Here is a 16,358-nt window from a genome sequence, read left to right on the forward strand (position 1 = left end):
AGCCTCTCTCTCATTTTAATCCTGCGTCTGCCCTCTTGCTGGACAAGAGAGAATTCCAGACCCAGAGTCTACGACATTCCAAGACTGGTTCCTGCCAGTAGAGCTTTGGTGGTTTTCTCTGTTTCTTTCAATCCATACTGGCAATGATTCTGCTGAAATAACTTTCCGAAGAATCCCGTGGGTCTCCTGAGGATTTCAGTGGGGTTCTCTCCTCTCAGCAAAAGGCACACAACAGACCTTTGCAAGATGAGATCTTCTCTGCTTCAGCCTCCTGCTGAGGTGGTTCCAGAACACAACACAGCTCATCTTCTCGCAGGCCCTGTAGCTTGAGAGGATCGCGAAGGCTGTCATCTGAAATCATGCTTTGTGAAATTGAATAATCTGATCTCAGGTGTTTCATTTTTCTTTTTTTGTTTAAGTATATTTATTTATTTAGAGAAAGAGACAGAGAGTGGGGGAAAAGGCAGAGAGAGAGAGGGAGAGAATTCCAAGCAGGCTCCACACTGTCAGAGCTGAACCGCATGCGGGGCTCCAACTCACAAAACGTGAGATCGTGACCTGAGCCGAAATCAAGAGTGGGATGCTCAACCGACTGAGCCACCCAGGTGCCCCGAGCCTCAGGTATTTCTGAGGTTAGAGCAGAAATTGCGCAACCACGCCTTTGGCTTTTTCTGTATGTGACAATTTTGAAGCAATTCATTAATTTCAGCAGACCTTATAGCTGGAGAAGCAGAGAATTTTCAAGGTCATGAAATTGTGGTTTCTTTTTGTAAAAAGCAGATTTTGTTTAAATTCTTTTGCATTTTATGGTAAACAGTGAGAACTCAGGTGGCATTGTGGACACTTTGCTTGCAAGTAGGTATACATCCAAGTTCAGCACCTACACATTTCTTTTTGCTCAAGTGCAGGAGACAGTTTCACTAAGCTTCTGTCACTACATAACACGACACCCCTTCCTCCCTTCCTTTTGAGCCCTCGTTGGCAGCACCCTTGAAATCCCAATTTCTACCAATAGTCTCCTTGGAAATTTTAGGCTTTATCCTATAGTGTTTCTTGCATTTCTTCCTGACTGTGCCCATCACCCATTCCTAAAGCCGCTTTGTAAGCATTTGTTAAACAGCACCCCGCTTCTGGAACCAAAAATCTGTATTAGTTTCCTATTGCCAACTTCTCATCTGAAAGATTAGCTGGGGAACCACCTTTTCTGCACTCGTGGTTGTTGCCAGCATGCACTTCCCCGGGCACATCCTTCAAAGCCAACACGGGGAGGGAGACTCTCAGAGCTGAGTCTGTAATCACAGAGGTAACAAGACAAGACATTTTGCTTGTGTGTGTTCTGAATATGTGGGCATGATGGAAATGGTTGTTTTATGCCACTGAGGTTGGGGTTGACTTGCTATGCAGTCATAGGAACAGGAACAATACCCAGAAGTCCAATTTTTGCCTTTTGGTAAATACATTTTAATTTATTTTTATTTTTTAAAGATATATATATATACATATATATACATATATATATATATAAATGTTTTATTTATTTATTTTGAGAGAGAGAAAGAGAGGAAGGGAGGGGCAGAGAGAGAGAGGAAGAGAGAATTCCAAATCCCAAGGAGGCTCCACACTGTCAGCACAGAGCCTAACGCAGGGCTTGAACCCACAAACCGTGAGATCGTGACCTGAGTCAAAACCAAGAGTCAGGCGCTTAACCAACTGAGCCACAAGGGGCCCCAATTTTAATTTTTTTTTAAGTGAATGAAAGTAAATCATGATATGCTGACAAGAATTTTTGCCCATTGTGTTTATTGCTGTTTGTCCAGGTACTTAGATGACACTCCTATTTGTAAATGTTTACATAAAAAAATGTAAGGGATGGTGCTATGGACTAAATGTGTTCCCTCAGAATCCCTAATCCTTAGAAGCCCTAATCCTTAATCTGATGCTTGGAAGTGGGGCATGCGTGTGTTGGGGGAGTGTCTTTGGGATGTAATTGGGTTGAGATGAGTGAATGAGGGTAGAGTGCCATGTTAGAAGTTGTGCCCTTATAAGATGAAGAGCCCAGAGCTAGATCTCTCTCTACAGCACGTGAAAATACAGGAGCAAGGTGGCTCTCTGAAAGCCAGAAAGACGGCCCACACCAGAACTCAACTTTGCTGGCACACTGATCTCAGACTTCCAGCCTCCAGAAACGTGAGAAAGAAATGTTTGTTGTATAAGCTACTTGGCTGATGGTATTTTTGCTGCATGAGCTTGAACTGAGGAGGGAGAATCAAGAAATCAGCCTTAGACAAAAACCTGAAATACCTTGCTAAAAATTCTTCAGTGCATTTTTCCTGAGCACCAGATACAACGCATGTTCTGCAGTGTAGCATTTGAAATCATTCAAAATTTATCCTAATTTACCTATACCTCCCCCTCCCACCTAAATTTGAATGTTTTACAAACACTCTCCCCCAAATGTTTGTACTCCCCATGCTTGTATTTATAATCTTCCCTCTGCAAGGACAAACCCTCCATACCAATATGCCTGAGGGAATTCTACTTATGGTTCCAGAATGCACTCCCTTATTAACCCCCATTGGATTAATGAACCCCCACTGGGGAGGCCTGGATAAGAGCAGCAGATAAAAGCTGGAGAGTTTTTCTGTATGCTGGGCACTATAATTCTGTTCTCATACATGCCTTTTAAAAATTATTTCAAGTGTAAAAATTATTTCAAGTGTATTTGTTCTCAAGGGAGAGCAAATGAGTGGGGGGAGGGCAGCGAGAGAAGGAGAGAGAGAATCCCAGCAGGCTCTGGACTGTCAGCACAGAGTCCCACGTGGGGCTTAACCTCATGAACCAGGAGATCATGACCTGAGCCAAAATCGAGTTGGATGCTCAACCGACTGAGCCACCCCAGGTGTCCCTGTTTTCATATATTCTGCGTGAGGTAGATACTGTTTCCATTTGAAAGTTTAGAAACTAAGGTTTAAGGAAATTGTGATTTGCTCAGACAACAGAGACAATTGGTGGCAGAACTGGAGTTGAGCCCAGGAAAACTAGATTCTAAAACTTGTATTCATTTCATTACAGCATATGGCTTTCCAGGGAATCCATAATTCTTTCATAGGAAAGCACTTATCTTTTGTATTCCAATTATTTTTATCTTTCAGTACTCTTTGAGTTCCTTAAAAGCAGAGACTGTCTTGTTCATTTTTTCACTCCAATGACTATCAAGGAGAGTAAGAACTTAATATATATTGGTTGAAATTGAATGGGAACAGTTTATAAAATAGCTCTAGTGCTCAAAGAATTTCATATTAGATATTTTAAAGCTATGTCCAACCTACTTCCCCCAAAATAAGAGTTCCAAGTTTCCAAGCCAGACCTGTTCACTCTAATGCCAGGTAGAGTGCATGCCTATGATGCCTATGAAGCAGTTAGGGTAGCCACTTGATCTTCAAAGAAGGTGCCATCAGCCACAAAAACAAAAACAAAAACAAAACAAAACAAAAAAACAAAACAAAAAGCAACTCTTTCAGGATGGTGATAAGTCATCAGGAATGCAGAAAAAGGTGGAGTTCTTGAATAGTGTCTTGTCCTGCCTGCTTTCTGGCAAGAACACATAGACTTGGAGAAGAGCAAAGTAGGCTTTTCAGTATAATTCAGAGAATTTATTCCATTAATATTTATTGAGTGACCAATTACAACAGTGAACAAAACATACCGAATGACTTCATTCACGGAGTTTCTATTCTAGTGGTAGGAAATAAAGGTGCAGTGCTTTGGAAAAAATAAGGCAGAATGAAGGGATGGTGTTGGGGTGTGGGTGGGGGAGCATACACCAGCCCTGAATGAAGTTCAAGGAAAAAGCACACAGACCGATGAGACTACAGTGTGGTGAGCAAGGGGGTAAGTGATAGGAAATCAAGTCAGAGAGCTAACAGAAGATGGGTAATCGGGGCCACCTCCAATGGACCATTTATGACTTTGGAAGTTATGAGTGATGGGGATTCAGTAGTTTTGGTTAGTGGAGGAACATGAATTGACTGCATCTTTGAAAGTAAAAGTGAGTGTCCTCGAGAGCTGACAGTAGTGGAGTAAGAGTGCAAAAGGGAAGGCCAGTGAGAAGGTGATGGTGGTCTGTGAATAATGGTGGCAGGTTACTGGGAAAAGTGGTGACAGGTCATATTCTGGATTATTTGGAAGCTCCAGGCAACAAGATTTTCTGTGAATTGGAAACATGAGAACAGACGGAACCAAGGATGACAGCATGGTTTTCAGCTTGAGCAGCTGGGTGAATAGATGCACCATTTTGTGAGGAGGGGAACACTGGGGAGGAACGTTAAGTGTATTGCGGAAATCCAGAGTTCTGAACAGAACACTTGTGAATTGTTAGGTAATCTAAATGACTGCAAAATAATCCTGAGGTCTGTAAATAGGACAGTTGTTCAGACTGAGTGGTGAGCACGTGCATTCATTACGCCATTCTCTTTCATATTTTAAAATGTTTTCTATGAGAAATATTTTATAGTTCTAGTTAGACACATTAAGTACGAGAGGCTCATTAGACTTCATGTGGAGACATTATGTGGATACATACACGAACGTGAGTTCAGCAAAGAAACCAGGGCTAAAAATACATGGGCGTTATCAGCATATTTAAAGTCAGGGGATGGATGAGAATGTGTAGAGAGTGAGTAAAGACAGAAAACAGGTCCAGTACTAAGAAAATGAACTCCCCAACATTTAGAGATGGGAAAGAGAAGAATCTAGAAAGGCATTTTGCCAAGTTTTTGAAATGCGTATCCATTTACTAAAAAAATATGTACCTTTGGGGGCGCCTGGGTGGCTTGGTCGGTTAAGCGTCCGACTTCGGCTCAGGTCATGATCTCGCGGTCCGTGAGTTCAGGCCCCGCGTCGGGCTCTGTGCTGACAGCTCAGAGCCTGGAGCCTGTTTCGCATTCTGTGTCTCCCTCTCTCTCTGCCCCTCCCCTGTTCATGCTCTGTGTCTGTCTCAAAAATAAATAAACGTTAAAAAAAATTTAAAAAATAAATAAAAAATATGTACCTTTGAATCAGCAATTCCATTCTAAGGATGTATAAGAAAAAAACAGGACTAGAACACACAGACTACAGTACAGATTGATTACAATATTCGTTAGGAAAACAAAAAGGTGGCAAGGTCAAATAACCTAGAAGTCGAACAATAATGGGCTAGCTGAACACATTACACTACATTCAATGGTATAGTGAACAGCAATTTAAAGTGATGTAGGCATATTTTAGTGGCCTGCCTGTAAATTCTCCCACTGAGAAAAGCTGATCAAATAAAACATTATAGTTTTACACTTTTCTGTTACACTGTAAATCCGTGTTTTGTGCTTTCCTTACCATCAAAAACCTGAAGTACTGAATGTTATTGTCTTTGGTGGTAAAATTATGTACTTTTCTTTCCACTGCACTTACTGGTTATCTATTTTGTAGTTTTTCTCACTAGGTATTATAAAAATATGCACATTTAATTTTTAATGCATTTTTAATTTTTTTTTAATTTTCTTTTTGAGAGAGAGAGAGAGAGAGAGAGCGCACACATGAGCATGGGAGGGGCAGAGAGAGGGAGACACACAATCCTAAGCAGGCTCCAGGCTCTGAGCTGTCAGCACAGCCCTGACGTGGGGCTCAAACTCATCAACCGTGAGATCATGACCTGAGCCAAAGTCGGATGCTTAACCAACTGTATCACCCAGGTGCCCCAAGTTTAAATTTTTAATAAAGTTCATTCAATAATATGAAACACAAAGGACCTCAAATAGGAACCTGATTTGAATCAGTCAAAAATTATAGATACCATAGTATCTAATCTGATTGAAATAACTATTACAAATTGTCTCAAAATAAATACATCATAGGGGTGGCTCAGTTGGTTAAGCATCTGACTCTTGATTTCACCTGAGGTCATGACCTCACAGTTCCTGAGTTGGAGCCCTGCATCGTGCTCTGTGCTGACAACGTGGAGCCTGTTTGGGATTCCCTCTCTCCTCCTCTCTGGCTCAAGCTCGTGCTCCCTCTCAAAATCAATCAATCCATCAACCACCATAAATTTCAATAGCATATTAAATATTTTATTTAAATTAAGAAATAAAATTACATTTGTTACACCATTTCAATAAAATCTAAAACTACATACAAATAATCTATACACAGTTCCTTGGGTTCCATATTTTAAGTATTTCAGAGGTGTCATGAAAATATATTTTTCATAATGAATACACTGTATTCCAAAATTTAGTATATAAATCCAGACAAAATATATATTATATACACTGAATTTAAATAACCTAAGATAAAAATCATTTTAAATAGAGCAATTTACCTCTCTGTAATGAAAGTCCCAACACAGGCTATTTTGACATGTGGATTACATCTAGGAAAATCACTCTTTGTGAATACTATTCATCTTGGAGTAAAGTTCACATAAAAACATGGTCTTTGAAACATGCTCTATTTTAGAGAAACAATAAATGTGGGCCCAATACTTGCAAAATGGTAAGTTTCTTTTAATCAAACTGATCTAATTTTAAGTTTTTAGACCATCAAGTCTCATTCAATTTCCCCTAATTTACCTAGTTACATCAATAACAGGTTTCATTTATGAGCTTGCCCTTAACCCTAAAAAACAAATTTGTTTACAACATTTCAAACTTAAAAGAATTTTAGTCTTCAATTTAAGATATATTTTTACAAGTCTAACTATAACAATTCTTCTTTCTTGCAATGCTTTATTATATAACAACTATTAAAATTTTTATTTGACTCCAGAAAATCCATTTAGATCAATGCTTTTAATGACTCTAAAAGCTTCTGAATGTATTTTATTAATATTGGAGTCAAAATTCTAGATTTCTATAGGGATATTATATCAACACCTCTTCTTTAAACTGTTTATTTCATCTTGGTTTTAAAAGTCATCAAATATTACACTGCTAAAAGATTTTTTTCTTTCTTGGCTTTGGGCTATTCAGGGTCTTACCTATCTCAAAACTTAAAAATATTGTTTTCCTATTCTAATAATACCATTTAAGCATAAATTTGAAGGGATAAAAACAAAATGTAGTTTAAAATTTTATCTTTACCACCTGTTACGACGTGTCCACCAGATCACAGGCTTTCCTCACTAGAAAAGCTAGCTTTAAACCAAATACTGATTTTCCTCCTGCAATTCACACTTGTCTATTGAATCAGTTACCCAATCTTGTTGCAGGATTTTAAATTTTCTCTTAAGAGTTCTTCGAAAAGCTTTCAAATCTGCAACACGACTATGATCCTCCCCAATGATTACATGAGACACTCCCTGAGCTAAACAAGAAACTACTTTTGCTCCATGAAATCGAAGTTCCAAAGCTGTAAAAGCTAACCTCGTCCCCTCGATTTTGGTACTCAGGTCATTAACAACAGCATACAAGTCCAAATAAATAATGTGGTGTCGAAACATACTGAGTGGGGAGTGGTCCCAGGAATATCGATATTCTAAATTAGCAATCATGGAAGCTGTTTCTCCAGAACTTTGTTCGCCGGAATTTTTAATTCCTGAGAACACTTCTTTCAGTTGGTTCAAATCTGTATCAACGAAATAACTATCACCATAACAATCATATTCACGGGCAAAATGCTGCTTCGTTGATGGGCACATATGAATCATAAAGCGAGGTTGCCATGGAACACAGCTTTTGGTCTTAAAACACTCTAACAGCCACTCAGGCTTGACAACATCATGTTCATTGGAAGAAATTATGTTTTTCACCCTGATGTTCTCGGACCCTGCAATCACACAGTAGGTGTCTGGGCCTGGATTTTGTACTATATAACCACCAAATTCCGCAAGTCTGTTCTCCAGATCGGGCTTTGGATGGCTGTTTGTTCCACTCATAACACAAAACTCCACATCTTCAAATACATTAGAAACTTTGTTTACATTAGAAAGGTTAGGTGCTTTTAGGTGCTCAATGATTCCAACAACTTTCTTGATCCTTGGGGCAGCTTTCCGCCTCTTCTCTTGTGGTTCATCATCACCACCGACATAAAGGTGTTTGGACGCAAGCTTTCCAGATGCTTTCCCTCGAAGTTGTTCTAAGTCATCTAGGGTGGTACATTCATACCACTCTTTGTCTTCTCTGATCTTTTCAATTCGGGGGAAACGCAAGGTGCAGCCAGTTTTATACATCTCACTGGGGACGATCTCTGTTGCTTTAATCTGAACGATGACAGAATGACAAGGCTCAATGTACACTTCTGGCTTCTCTGTTCCACATAAGATACTACTTGGTGGAGCTTTTTTATGAAAAGGCTTCCAATGCTTGGCCAATTTCAAACCCAGATCATACAGTTCTTTCATGGTATAACCTGAACCAACACGACAGAGAGTGTGAAACATGGAGGGTTTTTCACCAGGAGGAGGTTTCTCTGCTACAGCACACAGAAAATGAGACATCATTCCGCCTCGCGAACCTTTACCCCAATAGCCCCCCACAATTAAGGTGTCCAGTTCATCCATCAACCCATCGACATACTCTGGTTTAATTTTTAACCATCCTTCACCTCTTTTGTCTGGCTTGTAAATGGATAGAGGATGTTTGATCATGATTCCCTCTTCTCTTTTGTCTATTGCTTCATTCAAAGCATCAATTACTTCTTTCTTTGTATGAGCTTGTGTTTTTTGCACTATGTCTATCCTACCTGGTATTGGTGTAAAAACACTAGTGAGAATGTCGTACCTCTTTTTCAGGGTCTCACGCCCTAGCTTTTTATTATTAACCATCAGTACGTCAAAAACACAGTAACAAGTTTGCAGATCGGAATCTTCCACCATTCTCTTGATATCGAACTTATTCCCCTTTTGCATAAAAGTTTGTGTATTAGGGTTGAAGGCCATCATCTCACCATCCAGGATACAGGTTTGCACGTCTGTTTTGAATGCACTGTGAATGAATGGTGTAAGAGAGCCTTCCCGTGGAGAATCTCCAAACTGATCTGTATAGTTAAACCCGTTCCGGGAGAAGTACTGATACACATCCCCATCCTTGTGCATTTGCATACGCTCACCGTCTAGCTTGGTCTCAATGTAGAAACTCTGGTGTTTCATGTCCTTCTCAATTCTCTCAATATCTGCTATGGCAGCCAGCATTGGTTTAAAGGCAGAGAATAAAGTGATAGAAATATCACTAAGTCCGACGGAAGGATCGTGCAGTTGCCTACAGACTTTTTCAAGATCTGTGGTGACATTATGCAACTCGGCAGCATCATTGTGGAAAGCAGAAAATACAGATTGCTCACTAAAGCCAAGTTTCAAGTCCTTTACTATCATCCGTATAAGCCACTTTTGTTCCAGTGCTGAACTCTGACTTATAAGCTGAAGAAGACTCTTTTTTATTAGGTCCTTTCTTCTGGCAGAATTATTGCTGGCAATTGAGTCTAAAAGGTCATTTACTTGCTGTACTGTTAAACTTCCTTTCTGCAAACATCTTGGTTTCAACACGAAATAGGCAATCATCGCAAAGTCTCCAGCATCTCCACGAGTTCCAGTGGGTGTCCTGTAATTTAAAAGCTTAAGGGCATCTTTTCCTTCTCTAGGTAAATTAAGCAATTCAATATAAAGTTTAGCAAGCATGGTTTCTTTGATTCCATAGGCCATTCTTTCTCTTTCGAGCTGAGGGAGAATAAGTCTCATTGCTGGATAAAAAGAGTCCCTGACATCTTTTTGGTTCTTATGAAGGGCATCATGAAATCTTCTCCAAGAATCTAAAAATTCCCTGAAGTGTCTGATTTTTTCTGCCCGTCCTTTACTTTTCTGTATTCGTTCTAAAGTTGAACATAAATCTGCAAAAGGAACGTGAGACGCAACAGTTTGTGAAGTCTGTGGGGTAGCCATAGAAGCGATGTGGAATCCTCTGGTTTAGCTAATAAGGAAAAAAGAAGAACTTTAAGTCAAAGATAAACTTCAACTGAATATTTAACGTAAAGACTTCACAGACAGTGCTTCGTTCGTGATAAAAGATTTATCAACATTTGCAAAATGAAAGTGAATCAATGCTTATAAATTCTGTCCCTTTTCCACCTCTACATTTAATGAAAATCAACTACTTTACTTCAATTCTATTCCGTATTTATTACTAAAAGTATCAGCAGCCCCACTCACTACATTAGCAATATTGAAATCGACTACCTCGTCTTTCTCCGTAAACTCCAACTTCTATTGAATTAACTATTCCGTTCCTTATTCAGTGCATGATGCAAAAGAATAACAACAGAAAAAGAAGGCTCAATGCATTTCATTTCTGGCCTTCTGAGGTAAGGCCTTTCCTTTTATTTCTCCTCTTTTTCTGTCAGACTACCACACAGCCTCAGAAACAGATGTTTCTAACAAACCACCAGCTCATGGAATTGAATTTGGCTTTGCAGGAAGTTTGGACTCCTACACAGGTAGGAGTTCACCACAAAAAAAAAAAAAAAAGCCCAAAAAACAAACAAAAAAAACCCCAAAAACAACTACCTTCTTCTTTAGGCCAAACAAAGCCTATGTCTGTCTGTGTTCACTTTCACATCACCACTAGCTTTACCCAATCATTCCAATCAATATTCAAAACCCAACTCAAAACAACTTCCACCTGAAATCCTTACTTGACTTACCTCTTCTATTTTGTCTAACTGTTTACAGCTTCATAAATTTAAATTCAGTAGTACATTTTTTGGGTTCATATTCTCATCTCATGCCTGTTACCCCTAACAATTCACCGAGCACATATCCACCAGGCACCGTGCTATGTTTCTGCTTTAAGAGAGCATATGTTCTGTAAAGAAAAGGGGGGTATGATGGAACTAATTACAAAATGCTAAGTGCTGCAACAAAAGTAAATTGTCACGAGACAGTTGTCCACTGAAGTATCTTCTAAAGTCAGAGGAAATAATGAGTACCTTGCTGGGCTAGGGTCTAGACTATTTCCTAAAGTGGTCACCACAAGTGTGAAATTTCCTTAAAGTTTCAAATATTCATGCAAGTCCTATTAGAGTCTATAAGATATCAGAGCTACTATGTGATGTAAACCATAGAACACTAAAATCAACTAACTTTTCCAAAAAAGACTTCAAGAAGGGGCTCCTGGGTGGCTCAGTCAGCTGAGCATCCAACTCTTGATTTCGGCTCAGGTCATGATCTCAGGGTCGTGAAACCCAGCCCCGTGTCGGGCTCCATGCTGAGCGTGGAGCCTGTTTAAGATTCTCTCTCCTTCTGCCTCTCTTCCGCACACACACGCACTCTCCAAAAAAACCAAAGACTTCACGTAAAATGTGTGTTCTGGGAATAAAAACCATGTTTTATCTTGTGGTTTCAGACACCTCCTGGTACATCCCCGTCAAGCCTCAGAGCAGCTGCACAGGGAGGAGGGAGCCCCATAGCGGTCTCAGGGACGGTGAGATTCCCCCACAGCAGCAAACAAGCCACAGGCACCATCAGTACCAGGCTACATTGCCTAACATCTGGCGTAAGAAATCACATGGCTGGTTATGGTACAGCCGTTACTACCCCACCAGTCTCCTGAGGTCAGGAGTTGTAATTTGTGTCAGTAGTGCCTGGCACTTAGTAGGTTTGTTTGCTGAACGAATTACTCAACATCTAGAGTGGAGTTCCTGGAAAAGCACACGAGAAAAGGCCAGGGGCTGATTGCATTCACTCCCCACTATGCCTGGTGGGATTCAGTCTGGTCAAAACCATTTAGCAGCTATGACTGCACAGGGCAAGTTCCACAACAGCCATTTGGTGGCCTTTAGGGGAAAAGGCTCCACTTCTCAGTCGAATTCCTAACAAAGGAAACTCAACTTCTGTCGGGTCAGTTAAGACCAAGAAATAAACCCATGAGAGACAACTTTCCTGAGACTTTTGTCTTTGAATACAGTAACTGCTTCCTCTTGAGGTGTCTTATCAGCATAACGGACTGAACCACCTGCTTATGTTTACTGTCTTACTTCGCAAAACATGCCCCCTTAAGTCAGTACGCTGTGGTATATAATGTTATATTTACAATCCATATATGATGTCTAAAAAAATGAAGAATGTTGAGAAATTCTTCTTTGAATGTACAAGGTGGGAATACAGTTTCTGATCTATCTGAATATTCTACTTGGTCTCAGTTTCCTTCAACAAGTTCCAGGCAAAGACTCAAATTACTTTATAACAACACTGAAATCTAGGTAATGGGGCGGACACCCATGTATGCCAAAACTGCTATAAATACAACAAGGATTCCAAAACTAGTAACAAATGAACAGGTTTAAATATTTTTACTCATTAAAATTGTACCACTGCTTTTACATGTTCCCTAATTTTATCTTCTGGATTCTGGGTTTGTTAGTTGATGTTTTTGACTTGTGGTTTGTGGTTAGGGTTCAGGCTTCACAGAGTCCAATGTTAGTTCAATTCTAGACTCAAAACTTAACAGCTGTGTGACATGGGGAAACCACTTAATTTCTCGGAGAGTCAGTGTCCTTAAGTGAAAAATGGGGTTAATAACTGCAGATGGTAACAGGAGGATGAACTCAGATAATTTACATAAGGTGCTTAACACAGTAGTTGGTAGCTGGTAAATCCTTGATCAATTTTACGACTATACTACTTGTTGACGCAAGTAACACTTAAAATATAAATATTATAAAATCGGGGCGCCTGGGTGGCTCAGTCGGTTAAGCGTCCGACTTCGGCTCAGGTCACGATCTCACAGTCTGTGAGTTCGAGCCCCGCGTCGGGCTCTGGGCTGATGGCTCAGAGCCTGGAGCCTGCTTCCGATTCTGTGTCTCCCTCTCTCTCTGCTCCTCCCCCGTTCATGCTCTGTCTCTCTCTGTCTCAAAAATAAATAAAAACGTTAAAAAAAATTTAAATATTATAAAATATTAAGGAAATAAGGGAGGGATATGATTCGCTTTTTGATAAAGAATAAGCAACTTTCAAGAGAATGAATACAGATCATTGATATTACAATAATGACTCATCGTCCATTCAGCAACTGCCTATATTATCCTAAAGTGACACAATGAAACATACCAGCAAGGTTGCATTCAGTGAATAGGATGCTTTAGTGCTATTTTACTGCAGAGAAAGTGACTGGTACAATTTAAGTTTCCTCCTGCAGCCCCTTCAAGAAGATGTGCTTCCCTGTGAGACAAGGGGTTTACAGCAGCCTTTATACACTTGTGATATTTGGGGAGACTCTAAACGGAGAGAAACTTGTGATAGGAAAAAGCCAGAAGGCTGTGGGAGCCAGGAGGTTGACAGAAGACCAAAAGTAAGAAGAGAAATAAGGTGGTTCTCTCTAAGGATACTGTATCTCTCTCCAACTGCACCGGGACAGGCCTGCAAAATCTCTGGAGGGGTCCACACCACTCCCCCAACCCCGCAAATAAAACCCGCAACGGATCCGGGGTGAACTCGCACCGGCTTGGGGGGAGGGGGTCCCCAGAACAGACAGTCCGCAACCACAGCATCACAGCAACCAGCTGCGTTCCCAAGAGGCAGGCCCCTCGCCCTCGCATCCCAAGGGTGCGGGTCTAGACCCAGAACCCCGAACCAAAGACCCGGCTTCCACCGCAGCGCGGTCGCCAGGGCGGCCCGCGAACCCTCACCTGCGACTCCAGCCGGGGCGAATGGGCCGAAAGACTTCCTGTCCCGAAACAAGAAAAAAACTTTAAAGACTATAAGCAGTCGGTGGGCCGAAAAGACGCGGGGTGGTCCCCTCCGGCTTGGGTCACCCCAGCCCAGTGTCTGTCTGCCAAACGTACCCCACCCCCGTTCGCTCCGGGGACTCCGAACCCCCTCCCGGGCCGCGCAGTCGCACAAACACCCCACAGGACGCGAAGCCCCAGGTGCCTTCTCCAAACCGGAAGCCGCAGCCCAGGGAGCCGGTTCCCCCAGCTGTTCCTGGCGCAGACGCAATCTCCACTTAAGGCCGGGGAGGCCCTGACACCGTGAAGATGCTTGCGCAGGCGCAGTCGCATCTGCGGGCCTTGAGGGCACAGGGATGATGTGCGCACGCGCAGTGACGTTCGGGTTGGGTACTGGTCCGCCTTGCATGGCTGAGGAGGACTCCAGGGAGCCTGGTGGCAGCGTGACCACAAATACAACTCCTGTTAGCCTCCCAAAGCAGCAGGTGCTCTTTGCCAGTGCTTCACCCATGAGAGTGGATTTTGTCTGAGCGAGGATTTTGTCTCCCAAGAGCACTTTGTGCACTGGCTCCTTCCTTGGAATGTGAACCTGAGTCTTCCCTGGCCTTGGTCTGCTCACTAGCAAGTGACAGCCTCATAGAGTTCTGTTTGCTGTTATGTAAACTGTACCAATACTCATCTCATCGGTTGCTTGTGAAAGTGCCCATAACTGAAAAGGGCATCTTGCCTCCCCAAACATCAGACGTTTCATTTAAATGGAAAAATAGGCTTGTGCAAAATTGCTTAAGGCTGTCCTTTCCTATTTGTTTCTCATGATGGTACAGCTGGGATGTGAGTTCTTGTCTCCTAATACAGAAATAATACATAATTCATAAAAATACATAATATATAATTCATAATACAGACATAAAGAGTTGCATGCCTGGAAATCAACTATGGATTCTTCTAGTGTCTGTCCAAGGAGTCAAAATAAAATTATTTGGCAAATCTTCACTGAGCACCAACCATGATATAGTAATTTGCTAGGCATTCAAGATTGAGATAAAAACAAACAGTCCTTATGTTCCAGGAACTGTTGATTTCTACTAATATTTTGGTTTGTCTTCTTTCATGGAGAACTGAAAAATTATCCATGACGGTGGAAACACCTTTGGGAGTTATTTCCTCTTGCCATAAAATACTGTTGCTTCAAGGGGTGATATTTTAAGAAAGTGATATTTTGCTGCAACAGTCTCTGAGAACATTTTAGAGCTACTAAGTGCCCTTTGGGGTTGTCTAATGTTCAAAAATCTCATTTTACAAAACTGTCACTTATTTAATTCACAGCATTTGTTTGTAGCAGAGCTAGACTTAGCCCAACAACATTCAATTAATTTCCTTTTATGTCGAATGCACCTAAGTTATCCAAATATTTCTCTGAAATCAGCTATGAAGTTTACAAGTCACATGATACTCTTTTGATGGTAATTTCTCCAACTACTATTCAACTGAATTATCAATTTATTTTGGAGTAGCACCCAACAATGTTGGTAACGGACCCCCCCACAAGAGTCCATCTTATGAAGGCATTTTTGCACATTTATACTTTGTTCAGCATCTACTGAGCTCCTATAATGTCAGAGTTTGCACTTTGTATTACTGATGGAAGAGAGGAACCATGGATTATGAAACCAAACTCCAAACTGATTCAAATCCTAGTCCATGATATTTTAGCCTTTCTAATCATTGATTCAAAGATAATCAAGGGTTTTTCATTAAGTATCTTCTAAAGTTGCTGTGACTATTAGTTTATTTACGTTAAGTGGTCTATCTTAGTGCCTGGCATTTATCAGGTGACAAACAACAAGAAGCTAATATCGAGAGCCTGGCTTTGACCTGGAGCTCTCCATCTGACGGCAAGATACATGTTTTTTGTTTTGTTTTGTTTTGTTTTGTCTTGTTTTTTAAATATGAAATATTCTTTGTATATATAAAATAGGGGACAGAGAATGGGGAATGACCAAGGCGGGGGGGGGGGGGGGGATTAGACATCTGTAGATAAACAATTTAGTACAACTTGGTGCCTTGGGAAAGTGAAGGTAATGAAGCACCAGCTTCAAGGGCCCCTTTGTGTGGACACGTCCCAGGCCCTGGGCTCTAGCAGTGTTCCCTGGTCTTGTGCTTTTGGAAAAGTTGCAAAAGTAAGATAATTTTCCATTCCTGTTCTTTGGAAGGCCCTCTAAATCTCCTCACGTTCAGGCCTCACAAAACCTCCATCTGCCCGTGAAGGTCCATTCTGATAGAGGTAGGGGTGGGCTGGGTTGGGAGAAAACAGAAACAAAATAAGTTACGGATGCGTTTTTAAGGAAGCACCCGAACGCACGGTACATACCCCTCCTAACTCGATTGGCCAGACACGCTGTCTTAGGTAATTAATCCTAATCTGTGTACACGCTTAGAGCTGTGTCCCAAAGGGAAATCTGGTGCGTTACCAACACTCACCCTGGGGGCCTCGGATGATGGGCAGGAGGCCTCCAGGTGCCCCGGGCTCAGAAGCCGCCGGGTCCGGTCGCCCACCTCGAGTTCCAGCGTGCCGGCGGCCAGGCTCCAACGTATCTTGTCCGTGCCGGCCACCGTCGCCGGGGACTCCCCCGACTGTGGTTTGTGCGCATGCCCGGGAGGGCGGGCCGGGT

The 16,358-nt window shown here is 41.5% G+C and overlaps 1 protein-coding gene across 2 annotated transcripts; it reads right to left on the bottom strand.

Moving 5' to 3' along the window:
• Positions 1-6,088: 6,088 nt before the first annotated feature.
• LIG4 (DNA ligase 4) lies at positions 6,089-16,249 on the bottom strand. 2 transcript variants are annotated; one of them, XM_047081753.1, is made up of 2 exons: positions 16,168-16,249; positions 6,089-9,935 (listed from the first exon to the last, which is right to left on the bottom strand). In XM_047081753.1, exon 2 carries the CDS (start codon positions 9,905-9,907, stop codon positions 7,172-7,174), a length of 2,736 nt encoding a protein of 911 aa, XP_046937709.1. In that variant the 5' UTR covers positions 9,908-9,935; positions 16,168-16,249; the 3' UTR covers positions 6,089-7,171. The 2 variants fall into 2 exon arrangements, with proteins under 2 accessions (XP_046937709.1, XP_046937707.1); XM_047081751.1 differs by lacking the exon at positions 16,168-16,249 and adding an exon at positions 13,648-13,821.
• Positions 16,250-16,358: the final 109 nt, after the last annotated feature.

Source organism: Lynx rufus, unplaced genomic scaffold, assembly GCF_022079265.1.
Source record: "Lynx rufus isolate CCGP_SWC_20201006 ecotype Redwood Valley unplaced genomic scaffold, mLynRuf1.p SCAF_1, whole genome shotgun sequence".
Taxonomy (NCBI): Eukaryota; Metazoa; Chordata; class Mammalia; order Carnivora; family Felidae; genus Lynx; species Lynx rufus.

Excerpts from the sequence above, each read along its gene's own strand:
- LIG4 (XM_047081753.1), bottom strand. The coding sequence starts at position 9,907 with ATGGCTACCCCACAGACTTCACAAACTGTTGCGTCTCACGTTCCTTTT.